At 43.5% G+C, this 22181-nt stretch overlaps 2 protein-coding genes across 2 annotated transcripts in view; both read left to right on the top strand.

Annotated features, from left to right (window-relative positions):
• LOC134450929 (desmoglein-2.1-like) overlaps positions 1–22181 on the top strand; it is a 511642-nt gene that overhangs the window by 435969 nt on the left and 53492 nt on the right. The window lies entirely within an intron of this gene.
• LOC134450572 (desmoglein-2.1-like) overlaps positions 547–22181 on the top strand; it is a 28791-nt gene continuing 7156 nt past the window's right edge. Inside the window, exons 1-9 of the mRNA XM_063200410.1 lie at positions 547–599; positions 8263–8388; positions 10121–10273; positions 10804–10945; positions 17882–18045; positions 18558–18692; positions 19537–19722; positions 21260–21359; positions 21609–21906. Of these exons, the coding sequence (XP_063056480.1) occupies positions 555–599; positions 8263–8388; positions 10121–10273; positions 10804–10945; positions 17882–18045; positions 18558–18692; positions 19537–19722; positions 21260–21359; positions 21609–21906 (1349 nt within the window). The 5' untranslated portion in view covers positions 547–554. The remainder of the gene's footprint in view (positions 600–8262; positions 8389–10120; positions 10274–10803; positions 10946–17881; positions 18046–18557; positions 18693–19536; positions 19723–21259; positions 21360–21608; positions 21907–22181) is intronic.

Here is a 22181-nt window from a genome sequence, read left to right as displayed (position 1 = left end):
GAGGGGCCTGCCGAGTCATTTTTACAATCACCTGGAGACAAACAAAACGGAGGAGTGTGAGCCGACTGTTGCTGTCTTGACAACTGACACGCAGTAATTCACGCTGCAAGAGACGGGAGAAGAGAGACAGAGACAGAAGAAGAAGAGCAGAAGTACTATTGCAATTTCACGCTGCAAGAGAGGAGAGAGACTCAAGAAGAGGAGCAGAAGGAGTATTGCCATTTTTTCACGGATGACAGCAAGAGCAGCAACACATCACAACACAACACAAAGGGGAGGCAGAACGACAGAAAAACACAGCAGAGAGAAGTAGCCGGCAGCAAGCCATCCCGCCAGCCGACGGCGGCAGTGGAGCGGGCCAGACAGACAACTCTTTGAAGTGAAGGGTGTAGTACACTGCAAAAAAAAAAAAACAACAAAACCACAAAAGCATCATGTGATGCTCTTGCCACTATAAAGGGAAAGGGAAACAGATCAGTGGCATCATCGAAGAAGCAGCTCCAAATATCTTGACACTCGTCCGTCTGGCCTGTGACCTCTGTCTGTGCATTGGGATGGCCCGCTGGACACTACTGCTGCTGACCGCACTGGCTCTTGTGGTAAGTGTCTGGGGGCTCTCTAGAGCAGTGATTCTCAAAGTGTGGTCCGGGGACCACTAGTGGTCCGCGACAGAGCTCAGGTGGTCCGCAAGGGGATTTCTACTTTTCCAAGGCAAGCTAGCAGTAGCCTATGTTTGTAACATTATTACAAAGCTAAACATAGCTCAGCACAATAAGAGAGGCTTCTAAATGTGAATAAAAAAATAAGTGATCTGCATCGAAATTTGCAGTGTCAATTTAGCACCCGTAAACTGTCAATTCAGTTGACAGGTGGTCCCTGAACATTTTTTGGAGGGCAAAGTGGTCCTCCGTCTGAAAAAGTTTGGGAAACACTGCTCTAGAGGTTGTGTTGTGTGCCGAAAGGTGTGTGTGTGTGTGTGTGTGTGTGTGTGTGTGTGTGTGTGTGTGTGTGTGTGTGTGTGTGTGTGTGTGTGTGTGTGTGTGTGTGTGTGTGTGTGTGTGTGTGTATGTGTGTGTGTGGTAGGTGTTAATTATTTGGAGGGTTGTAAAGCGTGTGTGTGTGTGGTGTGGGGGGGTTGTGTGTAGTGTGTGTGTGTGCGTGCATGTGTGTGTGTCTGTATGCATAAGCAATTGGTAATTGTTCAGAGGGTTGGCATGGTTGGGTAATGTTTCAGCTTCTGAGGTGGGCGGTGAACGATGAGGTGTAATAAATAATACATGAATTACTTAAAGATGAGCCCAGGGAGCCATGTCCGCCTAGGATTCAAGATGTTGAGACACGGCACCTGGTAGCGTCTTACTGCAGATGGGCCCATGGACGGGCCTACTGTATTTAACCCATTAAAACACGGCGTTATACATTTGCTATTACCAGAATGGCAATGACCGAGGCATAGTGCATTACTACCGGTCCTTTGTTATGTGATAGTAGAGTAATAATTAACCTTTAACCTTTAACCTTTAACCAATGGCTATTACAGAGTACCACTGGAGGTACAGCGTGCATTATAGGGCAACTCTACACTGAAACACTCAACTACATAATAGCAACATTGCTATGACAATGCAGAGCGTCTTAAGTAACCGATTAAGACTTGATCATTAACATTTTGGTGGCCATGAGGTCATAACAGAGCTTCTGGGCAAAGGAGTTCAACTGTAAGTTTGTTTGTACCAGAATGGTGTATTGCTAAACACCCTGTGGAATGTTGTAATAATGTAGTGTGATATTACATGTTTTCAACAAATAGTTAAGCGTTCCACAATGAGCAGACTGGTGAACATTGCAGGGCTATGGGGTGGCTCAAGTGAGTTTTCATGTACTGGAATAAATGCCATACTTCATTTTCCTGCTAATATCTTGAAGCACTTTGAGTGACACCTTGTATGAATTACAATATCTAAGTTGATTTCTTTTTTTTAATATGTACTGTGGGGATTTTGTGCCTTTATTTGATAGCGTCAGTTAAGTGATGACAGGAAATGAGTGGGAGAGAAATGGAGGAGGATTGGGAAATGACCTCGAGACGGACTCCAACCCGGGTCTTAGCAATTCATATTACTTTGCAGCCTCTGTGTGTGTGTGTGTGTTACAATGACACTGTATGTGCGAATAGTGGCATAGCCAGTCAATACAGGCAATGCTTGAGGCCCCCAGGCTAAAGAGCTTGTAAGGCAGGGGTGGGCAATTATTTTGGCCCAAGGGCCACATTGGGTATATTGATCGAAGGGCCAGATGTTGCAGGCACCTTATCCGTGTCAATGTGATAAGAAATGGTGTACGCTGACATAACTTGTCAGCTTTGCCATTCCTGCACCTCATAATGAAATTAATAAATATGTAGCCTACTGTGTACTTAGTAAAGCTTAAATGTGCAAGACCCCTGTTGCTGGGAGCCATTTAAGAATGTTGAGTGAGTTGAGTTTTCTGACCTCTGTTCTAAGGGCTAACGCCCTTCAAAGCATACTGACCTACAAAGGCCGGCTGGGTGTACAGTATACTGGCCTACAGTTACTGAAGCTATAGGGTGACACTGGTATAGGGTCTACACTGGTATACAAGCAGTGGTGTAGTCTACTTTTTTATGGTGGGTATACTGTATATTCGAGCATTTTTTGAAGTGGGTATACTGTATATATTTATGCTATTCTAAATAATGGATCAATCAATTTTAAGTGGGTATACTGAAGCCCCTAAAATTTAGAAGTGGGTATACTAAGGTACACCTGCGTTCTACGTAGACTACACCACTGGGCCCACTTGAAACTCTCATAACTCTTCGTGACCCACCTCTGACCCAATAAACAATACAATCAAAACAAATACTCAACAGCCAATAGGGGGTTGTGACGTTCAAGCAATTCCTCTTCCTTTGAAGGACACAATCAGCATTGCATATAATTTATGAGGAACGTTGATTTATTTTCACACACAAATTATTTAGTTTTTTAGAAAAATATTTCATGGCCCTCTTGCAATACCTTCACTGCCAAATGGGTCCCGTCCAACTGGTTAGGAAGCACTGATCTAACTTGTTGAAATCGGATGCTACACTGTCTTCCTGAGGCAATACCTTGGAAATGATACTTAATTTGCCTGTCATTTCAGCATTAGGAAATACCATTATGTTTTCTCAGGAACTGCTCATGGCCCTCAATAATAATAAGAAGAATAAAAGTTTCGCTCAAAAATTGAAGTTGCACCATAATGCAACAGTAGGCAAAGACCTCACCAGAGAATGAACTTTAGAAACCATTACAGTGTGAAACAAAATGTACTCTCATCATTTTGCAGAGGATAGCAATGTATATTTTCCTTCAAGAACAAACAACAAAACATATCTGAAGATTGTCTAGGATGAAACTCTGAAAAAAAAATCACATTTCATGACAGTGCGATGTTAGTGATGCATACAATTTAAATTTGCAGTGGGCTTTCAGTTGCCAATCTCAATCCTTAAAACATTTCTGTTTCTCAGTAATGAACAAACACTATGAGGCTCAGGACATGATTATTGCAGGATATGCATGTGCAGGCACTTTTTGTGCACGCATGCGTATTTTATTAATTAGATTAGATTGGAGTAGTCAAAGGGTATCATGTCATGTCAATTTTGCGCACGGGAAAACACCTGGTACAAGGTACGCAGAGGTGTGCGTGTGGTGCAATATTGATAAACCGTGAAGGGCGATCTTCTGAATTTCTTCTATGCTGAGATGAGGTCACGGTAGAGTCAAACAATGGTGGAAAACATTAATGAGAGCCCTGTTAATCTGCCCCCTACTGTAGGCGATGCCTCCAGTATCGTGCTAAGTGCCCCGGTCACCCTGAAGGAAATGCTTATGTTCAAATGTTCAGCAAATGCTTGGTCGCACGTGATTACATGCATAATTTAACCCATTTTAGCCTAAGGTGCCTGCAAAAACGCCTGCTAAATGCCTAAGCCCTTTTGTGAAAAGGTTTCCTCAACCTATTAAAACCTAAAAGCCTCAGAAGCACATAAAATCATGAAGCAAATTATATGTAAAAGCTAAGACTCTTGCCTCGCATTGGAATGGGTTCCTTCAGCTCTAACAAACCCACATTTTTTATTTTAAAAAATCTCAAATCTCATGAGCCTGAATGCTGTGTCTATGCAGCTCCAGGCGACTGGGTCAATGTTGCCTATACGCAGCATCCAGCATCAAAGGGTTATCAGGCACACAGTAAGTACATCCCCAGGCTTAGTCTTCTTGATGGCAGAATGCAAGTGTCATAAAGTAGTGTACTTATTTACTTGGTTACATAGTGACCGACTCATGTACTTAGTCCTCTTCATTTCCAATGGGATGGCACACATGTAGGGTTGCCAAAAAAATAAGAGACACATCATTTGCGTAGGGGTTTCTGAGGATCTTCCTCAAGAAAAAAAATGTATTTCTTAAATGCAATACCCAAACTGTGTCCCGTTTCAGAAGTGTACTTTTGTTTCTAAATATCGGACGATGGTTGGCAACCCTACACACACAGCTTCAAGCATGTCCTCTAATTTTGGCATTGAGGAAAGACTTCAAAGACCATAGGAGTTGAGGTTTACTGGACTAAGCTTCTGGCTACCAGTATTTCCAGCCAAACCAGACAGGACCTGGCCAATAGCCAGGGGGAGAAAACGATACTCTGATTCCCCAAGTGGTGGGTTGTCATGGAGCTGACAAAGCCATCAGGGGGGGTAATAGGGATTATGGTTATAGACTCCACAATGAGTCGGGATAGCAGTAGATTCTTTTAATTTTCTTTGGAAATTTGTTTTCAGATTGCCGGATGAAGTGGGAATTAAATGTATATTACTGCCTACTTTTTAAGTAGATCATCAACAAATGGAATCACCATTTGACAATACTTTATTATGGATCATGACATCCATTTGTAGTTTTGTGAGACAAACAAAATACACTTTGTGTTATCCAGAAGGTAACATGTCACTGCCTTTCAATTTTTCGTACATTTGCGACAAAAGGTCAAGACTTATAACACAAGGTCAATGTCACTTGTCGTTGGAAGCAAACTGGTTCTTTTCTCTAAGTCACTAGAGATAGGTTGTCTGTTTCAGTAGACTCTAGTAGAGTAAGAGGCCAGGAGTGCAAACTGAATTCACAAGAGCCATTCAACCAGTTATGAGTTGTTAAAGCATTTTCACAATTATAATGTTTCACGGCACCCACCAAAAGGCCTACCAAGATAATTTTGACTCATTTTTGAAGCTGTGCTGAAGCTAGTGCTGCATACGGTAAAGTAATAGTCTATGCTCACATAAGCAAAACACTAAGCATGTTGTGTATTTCATAAACATAGTCACGCATGCATAATAATGTGCAGGGGTAACACTTTATAATAATGTCTGCTTAGTAAAGACTCAGTAAATAATTTACTAATGATGAATGAAACATTAACACATGTTTTTATCATTAACTAAGTTTTATTAATGCTTTATAAAATATCTACAAATAATATATACAAGATTTTACATACCTTATAACAGACTATTTTATTCATTTACAAGTACAAACAATTTGTAAATGTTTGATAAATATAAGATATTAACATAACATTATCTAGTCATTTACAAACATTTGTTAACATTTCCTAGACATTTACAAACATTTGTTAATGTTTTGTTAATCAATAGTTAATTAATTATTTATTAAGTCTTTAGAATGCTTTTTTTGCATCTATTATTATGAAGTGTTACCGCTCAACTTTTTTTTTCGGAACCAGTGTAATTATGTTCAACTGAGTGGAATTGAGTGACTTTTTCAATTAGTGGTTGTCTCATTTTGCCAATGACATGCATCACAGAGATAATGCGTTGTAGCCAGAGGCAACAATGCTCATGGGAAGCTTACCAACGCAACTCAGCATGTCAGGTACATGCCTGGTGATTGAGCAGCATAAACAATAAACAATCAATGTCGTGGAGGGAAGGTGTCATTGTGTGCGTGTGTGTGTGTGTGTGCGTGTGTGTGTGTGTGCGTGTGTGTGTGTGTGTGTGTGAGTGTGTGTGTGTGTGTGTGTGTGTGTGTGTGGGTTTTGTCACCACCATCAGACACAAAACCGAATGGCGGTGATATCTGACAGAGGTGACTGCTACTCAGAGGTGACTGCTAAAAGCTACTCTTTTCAGAGGGAGGTTTGCATGTTTTTCACGTGTTGCTTACAATATGTTATTTACAATGCTCTTAAATTATGAAAATAATTCTTCATTTTAATTTAATTGTGGGTAACAAGTAAATAAAAAGTAAAATATGGGGGGATGTGGCGATACATTATTGCACAGCCAAGACTGGGATTTGGATTTTTTTCTTAAAAATTAAACCCTTTTCTTAGCCACATTTCGAAAAATTAGTGAGGTATATTGTTGATGAGGTTAATTGTTCAGGTCCTAAAGATACAATCTCTACATGTTACCGAGTGCGCTCCAAACTGCACGAACATGATTTAAAATAGCTAACGCAAGTAAAAGCCCAAGTATCTAAACACCTACAATGGATATGCAATTCTAATGCTAATCCTAATCCTAATCTTGGACATCTTGGATCTATACAGTGTATGACCTTCAGCATAACCTCCAACTTCACCTCTTCAGATCACCAGCGAGAGAACATGCCGTATTTACTTGATATTGGTGTGTAGAAAACAAAAATGACTGAAGTACATTCAGTAGTGAAGATAGGACCGGGTAAACAAGGTGACAATCTAGTGCTCTCCTCTGTCACACTGTATCAAGTTTGAGGAAATATACTTATGTTCAAAAATAATTTACAACAACTAGAAAAGGTATTTGATTCTACATTTTATTCATCTTGTCTTCTGTAGAAAATTAGATTGATTCTGGGGGGGTGCTGGCTCAGGGAGCCGTATGGCATCCCAAAGGTTGCAGGTTCGAGCCCCACTCTGCCTCACCCTATCGATGTGTCCTTGAGCAAGATACTTAACGTCAAGTTGCTCCTGGTGGCAGGGTGGTACCCTGCGTGGCAGCCACTGCCAGCTGTCTGTGTATGTAAGCGTGAATGGTTGAATGTAAAGCATACAAAGTGTTTGAGTGCTTGAGGGAGTGGAAAGGTGCTATATAAATGCAGTCCATATACCATGACAAATTAAAATTGTACTCCTGTAGCAAATAATGCACGCTCCATTGTCGACTTAGCCTGGTCCTGACCATCCCATAATACTACCATTTCATTTCGTACGGAACCAAACTTTTGGTGGAAGTACGTAGGATGGCGCGCGAGGCTATTGTCGATTAACCAGGGGACAGGATTTACAGCAGTAATTTTGTTTAAAGCTCCTATGCACAGCCGGTTTCCAGATGCTGGTGAAGTGCAGCCATAAGTCATCCAGAGAATAGATAATAAATCACCTCACATTGATAGACTTAGGTTTGCTGTTTATTTTTCTCCAAAGTTCACAGACATAAAAGACAGCAAATCTAAGTCTAGTGTGCGGTGATCCATCCCCTGTTATCAGGATTTACAGCAGTGTATTTTTTTGTCTTACCAACAGACAGTAAGATGTTGTAGGCCTACTTAATACTTTTTACATTGTTAGGTACATTCCATTTGAACACAGTCCCTTTGTTTGTTTCTTTGAAGGCCAAGTTTTGTGTTTGTACCTGTAATAAAATATCCGCCAACGCAACTGCCAGCTGAGAATCATTGTCACAAGTCAGCTTGTTTTGCATACTAGAGTATGATCGCTTTGAGGAAGGCATACCCAGACAATGACCCAGACATATTAGGCCTACGATCTGTCATTTTTAATCAGTCTCTGCCATGCACCTCATGTAAGGTTACACAATAAGAATATGAATGATGAAATATAAGTTGACTTTGGCATACAGATTACGGTAGTTGATTGGAAAAAGGATAAGAAAACTTCAAACAAGAATGCTTTTGTGACTCACTGACTGTTATATTAAAATGAAAGCTATCTAACAATGTTATCAGTTTGCTCATGCCTCTCCTCTTTTTCTTTTTTTCTGCATGTGTGTTCCCGTGTGTGTGTGTGTGTGTGTGTGTGTGTGTGTGTGTGTGTGTGTGTGTGTGTGTGTGTGTGTGTGTGTGTGTGTGTGTGTGTGTGTGCGTGTGTGTGTGTGTGTGTGCGCGCACGTGCGTGTCTGTGTGTGTGTGTGCGTGTGTGTGTGTTTGTGTTTGAGTTTGTGTGTAGGCTCTGTCTGAAGGGTCAGGACGGAGAGCACCTTTCATGCGAAGGAGACAGAAGAGAGAATGGGTCATTAGTCCTAAACTCCTGACCGAGAATGAAGACCACACAAAACTGGAATATGTTGCCAAAGTAAGAAACAACAATGGTGTACTCACCAGGAATAACACATACTCACATAAACACACAAACACAGGACTCAACTGGAACCAAAAAAGTCTTCAAGTTTCTTTTGTTTCCGAAATGCAGAAGTTTTTATCTTTTACCCGACATGTTTCGATGGTGAGACTTCCGTCCTCATCAGAGGGTCAACCTCCAAGTTTCTTTTGATTCAGACATGTTAAAGTTTTTATTTTTTACCTGACATGTTTTGACGGTGAGACTTCCGTCTTCATCAGAGGGTCACACACACACACACACACTCACACTCTCTCTCTTACACACACACACACACACACACACTCACACTCACACACACACACACATACACACACACAAACGCACACACAATGTTACGACTCAGACCAGAGAAACGAAACTATGTATTGCATTTACTTTCTGTAATATTTACTGTAAATTATAGTGCATGCACAGTGTGTCTCAGCATGTCTGTAGACTACAGTATTTGCAATAGGCTTATTCAATTTACCATCAACGTCTGCATGCACACTGCAGACAGCAATGCACTCTGGATGAAAATGTTGCTTGATGGTTAGATTTCTTCTTTCTCAAAGTAATGACCAACAATGGTGTACTCACCAGGAATGACACATATTCATAAACACACTAAACGCCTGATATATTTTGACAGTGAGACTTCCGTCTTCATCAGAGGGTCGCCCCTGCACACACACACACACACACACACACACACACACACACACACACACACACACACACACACACACACACACACACACACACACACACACACACACACACACACACACACACACACACACAGTTACCACTCAACAGAGAAATGACACTATGTATTGCACTTTTTGTAATATTATTTACTGTAAATTATAGAGCATGCACAGCGTGTCTCTGTCTGTACATGCAGAGCGTGGCCTCCGCCTATCAACACGGTTGCCAGATGAGACTTAAGATTTCCAGCCCAAAATGTGCTCAAAACCCCACCTGTAAGCACTAAATCCCGCACAATTTGAATTAAATTATATTGATTTTCATGGCCAAGAATGTGCAGGAAAATCGCAAAAATGCCCTTTTTGCCCATTTTTACCCGCAAACGGTCTTCTTAAGCAGCCCAATCTGGCAAGACTGCCTATCAATGCTCTTGCCGTGTAGGCTATGTACTGTCTCCATACAGCCATCTTGTGGTTAGGGAGATACTATGCTCATTACAGTAACCCATTCACTTATCATTACAACACACACGCCAACACTAGACCTCATGACACACACGCACGCACGCACAAACGGATGCACGCACGCACGCACGCGCGCGCACACACACACACACACATGCACACACGCACACACAAACACACACAGATGCGCACACACAAGCACGCATGCGCGCACGCATGAATACACACACACACGCACATGCACACACACACACGCACACACACATACACACATGTGTACATGGACACTGTGAGGATCACCATCAACAATACTAATGACCCATAATAACTTGTCCCATAAATGTCAAGTGGTCAAAACACACTGTAGTTTTAAACCTTATTGACTTGATCTTTTTTTGTCTTGTCTTTTTTTTTACATGAATTTCCTCATTTGCCAGGAGGATGATTTTTCAACCTTCCTCGGGTCTTCCTCAGACTGACTTATAAACAAAGGGTTGGCACATCACACTATCTTTTGATTATTCACACAGATCCGGTCGGACCGAGACGACGGCCTTCCCGTGTACTACTACATCAAAGGGCCAGGGGCCGATGAGGATCCTGTCAATCTCTTCTTTGTGGACAAGGAGGGCCTCATCAGGGTTACCGGCGTTCTGGACCGAGAAAAGCAATCTGAATACAATGTGAGTGGCATACACTGTAAAAATGGCAAGAAGTTACATTACATTACATTACATTGCATTGCATTTGGCAGACAACAAACGAGGACATAATCCTAGCCAGCATCACTAGCAGATAGCAAGGCTCCTCTGGAACTTAAAAAATCCTTTACTGAAAACCTTTACGACATTGTTATGTCGTCAGACTGGTATATGTACTACAATTTGTAAAATACACACAAATATAACAAATAATATTTACCCATGTTGATGAACTTACAGTAAGGCCCTCAAAATGCTTGCTGCAGGTTGGTAGTAAATATTCATGAAAAAATAGTTAATTTGTTAAAGGGCAGCAAAAAATCTGGAAATGAACTGCTAAAATTATTGTACTCGACACACACTGGACTCTATATTCACCACAATATTATGTCTAATGCTTTCATGTAGCACGTTGCATTGCTAAATGAATAAGCATTGACACTTCACATTCAATTCATATTAACATTGCAAACTTAATATACGAGGGGTGCGTGCGTATGTGTTTTGTACAGATGACAGGTTTTGCATCCTTCAAGAACGGGACGCTGGCAGAGGAAGCCATCGCCGTTAACATCAGGGTGGTGGACCTAAACGACAACGCACCTGTCTTTCCCGACCTGCCACTTGCCAGCGTCTATGAGAACAGCCCAGAAGGTGTCTCTCTAGCTCACACTACACAACATGAAGGGCACCACCAGAACGAGTTTTAAAGTGGTGGTGCTTATTTTTTCTTGATTCTTTATTCGTTAAAAATATTACTACTGCAGCACTCTACTCAGTTATCCTCAGTACAAGCCTAATTTAGGGAGCCCAATAGTGGGGATGCGAATGCACCACTGCACCCCCTTTCTGACACCTATGCACAACATGCTTCCCATATTGCGGTAGTTTTTTTCATGTCATGACCCATGCTCAGAGGTGTCAAAAGTAAAAGTAAAAGTAAATTCATGGTGTAAGTACAACACTAGCACATGATATTACATAGCTGTTACACAATTTACTCCATTGTAGAGATAGATAGACTGTGTCAAAAACCAAGGACCCTCCACAAACTTGATCCAACCAGTACAGAGTTAGCTGATCATAAGACAATCACACAGGTATACTGGTGACTCAGATATAAGTTGCCTGTTTTGGAACAAAACTATGCTTCCTTTTTTACTTTTTCTTTTACTTTTGACAACTCTGCCCATGCCCAGAGAGGACAGAGGCAACCGTCACAGCAGCACGTTTCTCACATAACTTTGTTTTGAACAGATGGTATTGAACAGATGGTATTGCTCAGCTTAAACTGATCACAAAGGCTGCCCACAGCCATGGTACAGACCAGAAAGGGCCTCATTGAAGAGAGATGTACAGTTGACAGCAAAATAAAGCCACAAAAGCATAGATCAGCCAAATCACGCAGTCAGGTCAGCATTAAGGAGCCAGGTAGTATGACATTGCTACTGTACGAAACCCAAATAAGGAAGCAGTCACAAGCCCTTCTCTATTATCTTCTTTTACCTTCATGAAACCGGCTAAGAAAGAGACTCAATTTTCTAACCCGGTATTACATTTGAAAATGTTCAAAGCGTGGTTAGTAACAGCAAGGTAAATGCATATGTCAAGTCAAGTCAAGTCAAGTCAAGTCAAGTTTATTGTCAATTTCTTTACATGCACTGGTCATACAAAGAATTTGAAATTGCGTTTCTTGCTCTCCCAGGACATAGACAGTATAGACATAGACAGTACTCATACATGGACATAGACAGTATGGACGTAGACATTGCTCATACAGACATTTAAAGTGCAAGACTGGACAACAGAAGACTTGTAGAGAACATAAATTAAGAGGCGGTATTTTGTTGTGCTTTTTCTAAAAGTCCTTTATAGCGTTCTGACATAGTAATAGTAGCATTTGAAGAAAATAAATAATTAAAAAAGGTTTATTAAATACACCAGCAGCAGTATGTGTGTGTGTGTGTGTGTGTTTGTATGTGTTTTGTGTGCGTGTGCGTGTGTGTGTGTGTGTGTGTGTGTGTGTGTGTGTGTGTGTGTGTGTGTGTGTGTGTGTGTGTGTGTGTGTGTGTGTTTAGTGCAGGTAGAAAGTGCGGTGTGCGTCTGTGTGTGTGTACCTGTGTATGTGTGTGTGTGTGTGTGTGTATGTGTGTGAGTATGAGTTGTGTGTCAGTGTGTGTATGTTTGGGTTTAGTGCAGAAAGTGCAGTGTGCTTGTGTGTGTGTGTGTGTGTGTGTGTGTGTGTGTGTGTGTGTGTGTGTGTGTGTGTGTGTGTGTGTGTGTGTGTGTGTGTGTGTGCGTGCGTGTGTGCGTGCGTGCGTGCGTGTGTGCGTGTGTACAGTTAGGGCCATAAATATTTGGACATCTGCACAATTTTCATCTTTTTGGTGCTGTACACCATCCCAATGGATTTGAAATGAAACAAACGAGATGTACATTAACAGCAGACTTTCAGCTTTAATATGGGGGTGTTTGCGTCCAAATCGAGTGAACTGTGAAGGAATTATGACATTTTCTATCAGTGCCACCCCATTTTTAAGGGACCAAAAGTAATTGGACAGTCTAGTATTTATACATCAAAATTTCAATTTTTAATTATTTGGTTGCAAATACTTTCCAGTCAGTTACAGCCTGTAATTTGCAATCCATAGACGTCAATAGACACTGGGTTTTATCTCTGGTGATGCTATGGTGAGCTCTCTATTGCAACAGTCTTCAGTTCCTGCTTATTCTTACGGTATTTTCCCTTCAGTTTTGCCTCCAGCAAGTGAAATGCTTGCTCAACCGTACTCAGGTGAGGTGATTGACTGGGCCATTGAATAATATTCCACTTTTTTGGGGTAGAAATGACTTAGTGGCTTTCAGATGAAGCTTTGGGTCATTGTCCATCTGCACCGTGAAGCATTGTCCAATGAGTTCAGAACCATTAGGTTTAATATGACATGATAATATAGCCTGAAAATCTTCAGAATTCATCCTGTGGCTTTTGTCGGAAGTCCTCATCATCAATAAATACAAGGGGAAAATAGTATTGACAGATATGCATGCCCACACCATGACACTACCACCACCATGATTCACTGATTGGGTGGTATGCTTTGAATCATGAGCAGTTCCTTCCCTTCTCTATACTCCTTATTTCTTCCCATTACACTTGTACAAGATGATTTTTGTCTCCTCTGTCCATAGGATGTAGCTCAAAACCTATACAATCTTTTTAAGACGTTGTTTGGCAAAGCCAAATCTGGTATTGCTATTTCTGATGCAATCAATAATTTACATCCTTTAGTAAACCCTCTGTATTTCCTATGGTGAAGTGTTCCTCAATGTTCTTGATCTTTTTCTTGATTGTTGCCTTGGACATGTATCCACCGTTCACCTGGACACTGTTCTACATCTGGCCAACTGTTGGGAGATGGGTTTTTGTTCACCAGATACAGAATATTGTCTGTCATCCATAGCATTTGTCTTCCATGTCTGCCAGGTAATTTGGTGTTACTTTTTTTCCAACATTCTGAACTCTTGAATTAGTCGTATTCAATGTTTCCCCATCTCTCAAATGGGTTTGTTTAGATTTTTTTCAACCTTATGATGGCTTACATTACTGATGGTGACAGGTGGACTTTGGATCTCATGGATATTCCGTAAAAATATATGGAAATGCAAATGGAACACTACAAATTAACTCCAAGAGCTTGTATTGACATCTTGGTGATGGTGTAGTAAGGGAATAACACACATCTGACTGGAAAATAGCTGAAAAGTCTACTGTCCAATTATTTTTGATCCCTTGAGAAGTGGGCAACACACACAAAAAATGATGCGATTTCATTCCTGTTTGTGCAATATGGATTTTAACACCCTCACATTAACGCTGAGAGTCTACAGTTAATGCACAGCTTGTTTGTTTTATTTCAAATCCATTGTACTGGGGTATAGACTGGAAAAGGATGATAATTGTGTTGCTGTCCAAATATTTCTGGCCCTAACTGTATGTTTTGAGTTAGTGCAGGTTGAAAGTTCAGTCACAGATGTAGTAGTGCAGGTGGAATGTTCAGTCGCAGATATGGTGGTGGGGATGAGGGGGGGGAGCGTTGTCAGTGGCCTGGCTGGCTAGAGGCTGACAGTGAAGGGAGAGTGGGTTGAGTGTTCAGTATCTTGATTGCTTGATGCATCGTGCTGCTTGCAAGCCTGGTGGTACGGGAACGGAGGCGCCTGTACCTCTTTCCAGAGGGCAGGAGGCTGAACAGTTTGTGTGCAGGGTGGCTTGTGTCTTTGATGATCATCAGTGCTTTTCGGGTGAGGCGTGCGGTGTAAATGTCCTGCAGGGAGGGGAGTGGTACTCCAATGATCTTCTTCGCTGTGTTCACAACACGCTGGAGTGTCTTCCTGTTTTTCTCCGTGCAGCTTCCTCCCCACACTGTGATGCAGCTGGACACGACGCTCTCTATGGTTCCTCTGTAGAATGTTGTCATGATGGAGGGTGTAGCACTTGCCTTCTTTAGTTTGCGCAAGAAGTAGAGACGCTGATGGGCCTTCTTCGCCAGTGATGTAGTGTTGGTGGTCCAAGAGAGGTCGTCGCTGATGTGCACTCCAAGGAACTTGGTGCTGCTCACTCTCTCCACAGCATCACCGTCGATGGTCAGTGGTGGCAGTTGTTTTTGGACCCTCTGAAAGTTGACAACAATCTCCTTGGTCTTGTTGACATTCAGCAGGAGGTTGTTGTCTTTGCACCATCTGGCCAGCAGGTCTACTTCTTCTCTGTAGTGGGTCTCATCACCCTTAGTGATGAGGCCCACCAGTGTTGTATCATCCGCAAACTTCACTAGATGGTTAGTGCTGTGGGTCGTTGTGCAGTCATGTGTCAGCAGCGTGAACAGCAGGGGGCTGAGAACACAACCTTGCGGAGCCCCCGTGCTCAGGGTCAGGGTGCTTGAGGTGTTATTCCCTACCCGTACTGCTTGTGGTCTCTGCATCAGGAAGTCCAGCAGCCAGTTGCAGAGGGAGGTGCTGAAACCTAGTTTGTCCAGTTTTCTGATGAGTTGTTGTGGTATTATGGTATTGAATGCTCAACTGAAGTCAATGAACAGCATTCTCACATATGAGTCTTTATTGTCCAAGTGGGTGAGGGCTGGATGGAGGGCAGAGCAGATTGCATCCTCCGTGGATCGCTTGGCTCGGTATGCGAACTGGTAGGGGTCCAGGGTGGGGGGTAGGGTGGCTTTGATGTGTGACAGGACTAGCTGTTCGAAGCACTTCATGATTATGGGCGTCAGTGCTACAGGACGGTAGTCATTGAAGCATGATGGTGATGATTTCTTCGGCACGGGTATGATGGTAGCAGCTTTGAAAAGTGATGGGATGACTGCTTGCTCCAGAGAGATGTTAAAGATGTCTGTGAAGACATCCTTCAGCTCTTCTGCACAATCCTTCAACACTCGGCCAGGTATGTTGTCTGGGCCAGCTGCTTTGCGTGGGTTGATGGTGGCCAGTGTCCTCTTCAGACTGGCAGAGGACAGGTACAGGGGTTGATCATGGGGGGGAGGGGGAGTTTTCTGTGGATGAGTGTCATTTTGTGCTTCAAAACGGGCAAAGAAACTGTTCAGGTCGTTTAGCAGAGAGGTGTTGTTGTCACAGCTTCGTGGTGCGGGCTTATAGTCCGTGATGGCCTGTATGCCCTGCCACAGGCTCTGTGCATCTCTGCTGTCTTTGAAGTGTGTTGTTATTTTGTCCGAGTATTCCTTTTTTGCTTTCCTGATGCCCTGGGACAGGTTTGCCCTTGCTGCTTTTAGGCCAGCTACGTCTCCTGCTGGCCTAAAAGTGCTAAATGTGCTCAGTGTTGACAGTTTAGGTGGTTTCTTGCCTAATTGGGCTGCTTAGAATGACCATCTGCTACAGGTAGAACGTCAAAAAAGAGCATTACATCTGGCAACACTGTCCATGTTATACATTCAATCAAAAGCAGCCATAGCAGTAAACATCAGGGTGGTGGATCTGAACAACAACGCTCCTGTCTTTCCCGACCTGCCACTTGCCAGCGTCTATGAGAACAGGCCAGAAGGTGTCTCTCTGGCTCAGTGTTTTTCAGCCACTATGCCGGGGAACACTAGTGTGCCGTGAGGGATCATCTGGGGTGCAGTGGAAAATAATAAAATGACTGTACATTGTCAATATGGTTGACAAGAGGGTTTTATTTTCAGTTTAGCTTTTAAAATTGGTGGTGCACCTTGGCATTTTGTCCTCAACAAAAGGTGTACCTTGGCTCAAAAACATTTGAAAACTACTGCCTCGCCCAAACCACAAAATATGTCTCTAAACTTTCCCACAAGCAACAGCACCGCCTGTGGGGTTGGGCATGATTGGCACTTATGGAGGCCACCGAGTGCCTGGGTGTGGGGCTGTTGGCTGCACAGGGAACAAATGATTAAACGAAAGGATTAACATAATGAATACATAAGAACATTAATAATAAACATTTTTGTCATCTGTTAACACATTCAATAGCAGCCGTTTGTTGGAATTTTAGCTGTAGACTCCCAGCCAAATTCATCATTTTTTGTCATTCTTTGAACAGGCACCGAATATTCTGTCCTAGACCTACAGACACATGTCAGGGCTTGTTCGAAAGCCCAAGATTTCAGCTGTCTGTATATTTTACGGTGTGTTTCTAGCTTATTCCATTCCGAAGTTATTGCACTTCAAGCGCACACTGGTTTAGGTAGAAATAGCGTTTTTCACCGTTTGAACTGAGATAATGCCTTTTTTGTCACGGGTGCGCTCTTTGACTCTCCGAGTTTAAATTGCGGGTCTAAATGCATTTTCACGCCCGAAGAACAACTCCAGTAGCTTCCAAGTAAACTATTTTGATGCAAAAATCACCTGGTCAAGCTATTATTCAGAGCCACATCATCTGAAATGCTAGCTAGCTAATGTCACTTGACTGGCAGTTTTAGACATGCATGGATGCATGCATACGTATGTATGTGCATATTATACAGTGTGTGTGTGTGCATGCGTGCGTGCGTGCGTGCATGTGTGTGTGTGCGCATGTGCATTACCGATAATAAATAGATTGACTACATTTTCATTTAACAGATTGTTCTACTTTGAATTGTTTGACAACAATAATAACATGCATTCTTGACCAATATGAAAAGGAAAACAAGACAAAGTCTATATGACAGTCAGTCACATAATTAATGATGACTGTATTCTTAAAGGGACACTGTGCAGGAAATGGTCAAAAAAGGTACTGCAACTACGCTGCTCATTGAAACTGCGCTGCCTGTTGCCAAATTTTATCTTTACATGAAAGTTTACTTAGTAATAAACAAATATTTTCTAGTATGGTCCAAGTACAGTCATTTTTGCAGCTAAAAATGGCTATTTTTGGAAATTCAAAATGGCGGACCATGGAGAAGATCCCCCTTTTCATGTATGAAAAGTGCAAATTTTCCAGTCATAATGAATACCTAGAATTTGATGGTGGTGGTAAGTATTCATGAAAAAGGTAACATTAGTGAATGGGCAGCATGAATTCTGGAAATAAACAACAAAAAAATCTCACACAGTGTCCCTTTAACTCTGCAGGAGAGTTTGTGGCGGTGGTGCGTGCCAGTGATGCGGACGAGCCTGGGACCCCTCACACCTCTCTGGCCTACAGTGTGGTGAAGCAGGAGCCGGAGGATGGAGAACTGCATTTCTACGCAGACAAAAGCGGCACGATTCGTGCTAAAGCTTCATTGGACAGAGAGGTAATCTCTCTCTCTCTCTTTTAAAATTTGTCATCAGCAAAAGGACTCAGTTCTGTTTTTGTCCACATTGTGAGTGTAGTACGAAGAAGCAGCGTTCTGGTCCTGTTAGACTTTTATGTCATGTCAGTCCTCTTTGATCACATCCAATCCTCTAGAGCTCTCTTTAATTGATCACACCAAGTCACAAGTGTAACTTGTCTGAACCACATCAATAAAGGTCTCAGTACGGTTCACTTCCAAGGAGTCTGGGTACACTTTGAAGCAACAAATGCACAGAAAATGCTGAGTCACAGGTCTGAGTTCACTTAAATGACTGAAGGGGACCAGGTATGAAAACCCTAAAAGAGGACTGAGTTTGGTTCACTTAAAGGGAACTAGATGTTAAAATACACTAATGCAATATATGAAATTCTTTATACAAATGAACAAGCTTCGTCCTGTCTCACGATCACTCTCTGTGCCAATGAGCTTGGCTCACTGAATGTAATGTGCATCATCTTTTTCACTTGTAGAGAGTCAGCTCCTACGTAATCACTGTACAGGCAGCAGATATGGATGGAAAGCCAGGTGGCCTCACGGGCACAGCAACCATGCAAGTCAACATCTTGGACGTGAATGATATAAAGCCTTCGTTGGAAAAGGACGAGGTGAGAGCAAACTCCCCAGGCTCCTCTTCGATAAACTCCCTTAAATAGCAAACTTTATAGTTATTGTGGTCATGCTTTCTTTTACGGTAATTACTATGTAGTTTCTGGGTAACAACACTGTAACAGAGAAGTTACTCAGTATCTAACGAGTAAAAACGGGATCATTTCAAAGTAAATTCTACATTATACAAATATCTGAAGAATTACTACAAAACTACTGTGTATGTTATGGGTAACAACAGAGTAACAGAGATAAGTTACCTGCCATCTAACTAATTTCTGTTACCCTGTTATTGCCCAGAAAATAAACAGTAATTCTCAGTAAACCCATTCATTATGATTAATCCACCTGTGCAAATTGATACACATTAAAGGTAAACTCCTGCCACTTTCAATATGCTGTTGTATTTCTCATGCTACGCTTGACTTGTCAGTACCCGGTGATGCTACATTGTTTGACTAAACCTTTTCCGAGATCTGAGATATTCTAATGGGGGCAGACTTTGTTTACAGTACATTAAAAACCATCTCAACATAGTCCTACTACAAATGATATCTCATAAGGTATCGCTGTTTGCTAGTTGTCTGCTGATGTTGTATAACCTTTTGGATGTTATTGGGAATAAATCAAGATGTTTTCTGAAATGTAAACAAACGCCTGCCCCCATTACCATGACCAGGATCTCGAAAATGGCTGAAGGAAAAAAAATTCTCAGGCACTGACAAGTCCTAGGTAGTGTGAGCATTACAACTGCATGTCCAAATTGGAAGAAGTTGTCCTTTAACAAAACAGGTCATTATCACTGACACATTCTTGACTTGACACATCGATCTCCTATTCCAGTTTGCCGTAAGCATTGATGAGAATGTGGCAGACGTTGAGGTGATGCGTTTCCGGGTCTTTGATGACGACCTGCCATTATCAGAAAACAAACAAGCATTGTTTGACATTGTGTCTGGAAACGACGACGGTTACTTCAGCATTCACACCGACCCCAGGACCAACGAGGGAGTCCTGATGCTCATGAAGGTATGCATTGTGTGTGTGTGTGTGTGTGTGTGTGTGTGTGTGTGTGTGTGTGTGTGTGTGTGTGTGTGTGTGGCTGTGTGTGTGTGTGTGTGTGTGTGTGTGTGTGTGTGGTTGTGTGTGTGTGTGTGTGTGTGTGTGTGTGTGTGTGTGTGTCACAGGTAGGGGGCGCACGCGTTTACAAGCGGCACCCCCGTTTACCACCATTACCATGAGGAGTTGGTTGTACACTACCAAGCAGACCAAGACACAAGAATTGGGTTTAACAGGATTTGACATTTATTTATTAGTTGACCCCAGTTCCCAATGTTCTCCCCGACCCCGGGTAGGGGCAAGTTTACCAGTCTCTCAGTCCATCCATCCACGATCCCCCAGTCCATGATCCCCACCCCCAGGAGTTCACCAGTCCGTTTGCCTGCCCAAAGGGCCCCCATCGAAGCAGCAGTCTCCCAGTGGCCCGTGCAGAGCCACCACTTCATCAAGGCCAGGCTGGGGAGCAGAGGAGGGCGTTAAAATCCAATGCAGGTCTCAACAATGTTTTAAAATGCCAAAGTATGGAGCCACCATTGTGCACAGTCAGTACGGCTGCTTTAGTTACACACGTGAAGGAATTGTTGGCACACTAGTGCATCGCACAATAATAAACAGTTGCACACGCAGAACAGCAAACCGTGGCACAGCAAACCAATAAGAGCAGCCATCCGCGCTGGCGGAGCACTCGGTGGTCTCCGCTTATGGCGGGGTTTAAAAGTCAGTACAGCCGAGTGAGGCCCAGTAGAGGAGAGAAAACGAGAGCGAACGAGCAAGGAAGAGTGAGGAGGAGAGCTAGGGCCGGGCGCAGCTTGCCCGTCCAGGACGAAGGGTTGGGCTTCAACTTGAAGTGCCACAGTATTAAACACATGAGTCCAGGCTACGGAATTCACTTAACTTTCAGTTGCGTCGTGGCATCCACTCCTGCGCCGAGGTCGCGCTTCCTCGGTATCCCTGCAGGTTGCCAAGTCCAGGTCCATAGGATCCCTTTATCGATACGGTTCCGCCTCCATCCAGGCTCCGGCCGGTTACCGGCATGGCATCCCCTCCATCCGGCAGCTGCATTTGCCCGCGACCCGTCTGCAGCCGTCTCCCCCTCCAGTGCTCGCTCGCCACCTCTCGCTGAGTCCTCTTCCCCCCGGCGTTCTCCTCCATCTCTGCACACCTGCAGATTAAAAAGTGTTTCCCCAACCCCTCTGCTCCAATAGCAAACAACCTCAGTCCTTCTCCACACCTGTAACCCATAATCAGTTCATCAGTGAGTGTTACAAAAAAGTCTTGTTTACTTTCCTGTGGTCCGTCACCTAAAAGTGTCCGTTTGGAACAAAAGTTGTTATTTTTTTGGTCCCCTCCCCCACTGATCCAAGTCACCCCTGTGACACGTGTCTGTGTCTATGTGTGTGATGTGGGTTTTCACAGCATCAGGTCTCAGCCATCTACGGTATGTCTTTCAAGATGTCTTTGGGATGACAAGTACTGACTTCTCTTCTCTTCTCTCTCGTCCATGCAGCCTGTTGACTTTGAAGCCGTCCCCAACCTGAACCTGGGGGTCGTAGTTATGAACGAAGCACTGGACGGAGCCAAGGCACCAGGGGGTGGAGGTGGAGGAGGTGGCGGAGGAGGCGGTGGAGGAGGAGGAGGTGGAGGTGGCGGAGGAGGTGGAGGTGGCGGTGGCGGAGGAGGTGGTGGAGGAGGAGGAGCTGGTGGAGGGGGAGGTGCCGGAGGACCGGGAGGCACTGGTGGACCAGGAGGTGGAGGAGGTGCTGGAGGCCCTGGAGGTGGTGGTGGACCAGGGGGGGCAGGAGGAGGAGGTGGGGCAGGTGGACCAGGAGGAGGTGGAGGAGGTGGAGGAGGAGGTGGAAGTGGAGGTGGTGGTAGTGGCGGACGTCCGGGCAGTCCAGGACAACCCGGCGGCAGTCCGGGTCAGCCAGGGCGGCCAGGAAGACCAGGAAAACCAAGCAGACCTACTAAAGGGCTCAAGAGCTACCCAGTGAAGGTCAGTGTGAAAAACTGCCCAGACGGGCCGGTCTACAACCCCAGCACCAAGCCCTTCTCTGTCCCAGAAGGTGTCACAGACGGCGCGCCCTTCAGTCCCAAGATCATTGGCACCTTCCCTGCAGCTGACGGAGACACTGGAGAACAGGCCACCAATGTGCGGTCAGTACTTCCACCATTGCAAATATGTTTCCACTACAATACATCAATGTTCAGAGGAGTAGATGTGTGCACATCCCACCCGATGGGTCAGGTGCAGGACAATAAAAGGAGTAAGACAGGTAAAGTGAATAAAGTCCGAAACACTGCTTGTCTTCTGTGAAATTTAATAGTAAGAGCACAACGTTTCAACCCTCAGGTCAATGTCAAAGTTGACTTTGCCTGATGAAGACCTGAGGGTCGAAATGTTGTGCTCTTAAAATTAAATTTCTCAGAAG

Source organism: Engraulis encrasicolus, chromosome 6 (genome assembly GCF_034702125.1).
Source record: "Engraulis encrasicolus isolate BLACKSEA-1 chromosome 6, IST_EnEncr_1.0, whole genome shotgun sequence".
Taxonomy (NCBI): domain Eukaryota; kingdom Metazoa; phylum Chordata; class Actinopteri; order Clupeiformes; family Engraulidae; genus Engraulis; species Engraulis encrasicolus.
The sequence above is the reverse complement of the archived record's forward strand: the minus strand, read 5'-3'. Positions and strand labels throughout refer to the sequence as shown.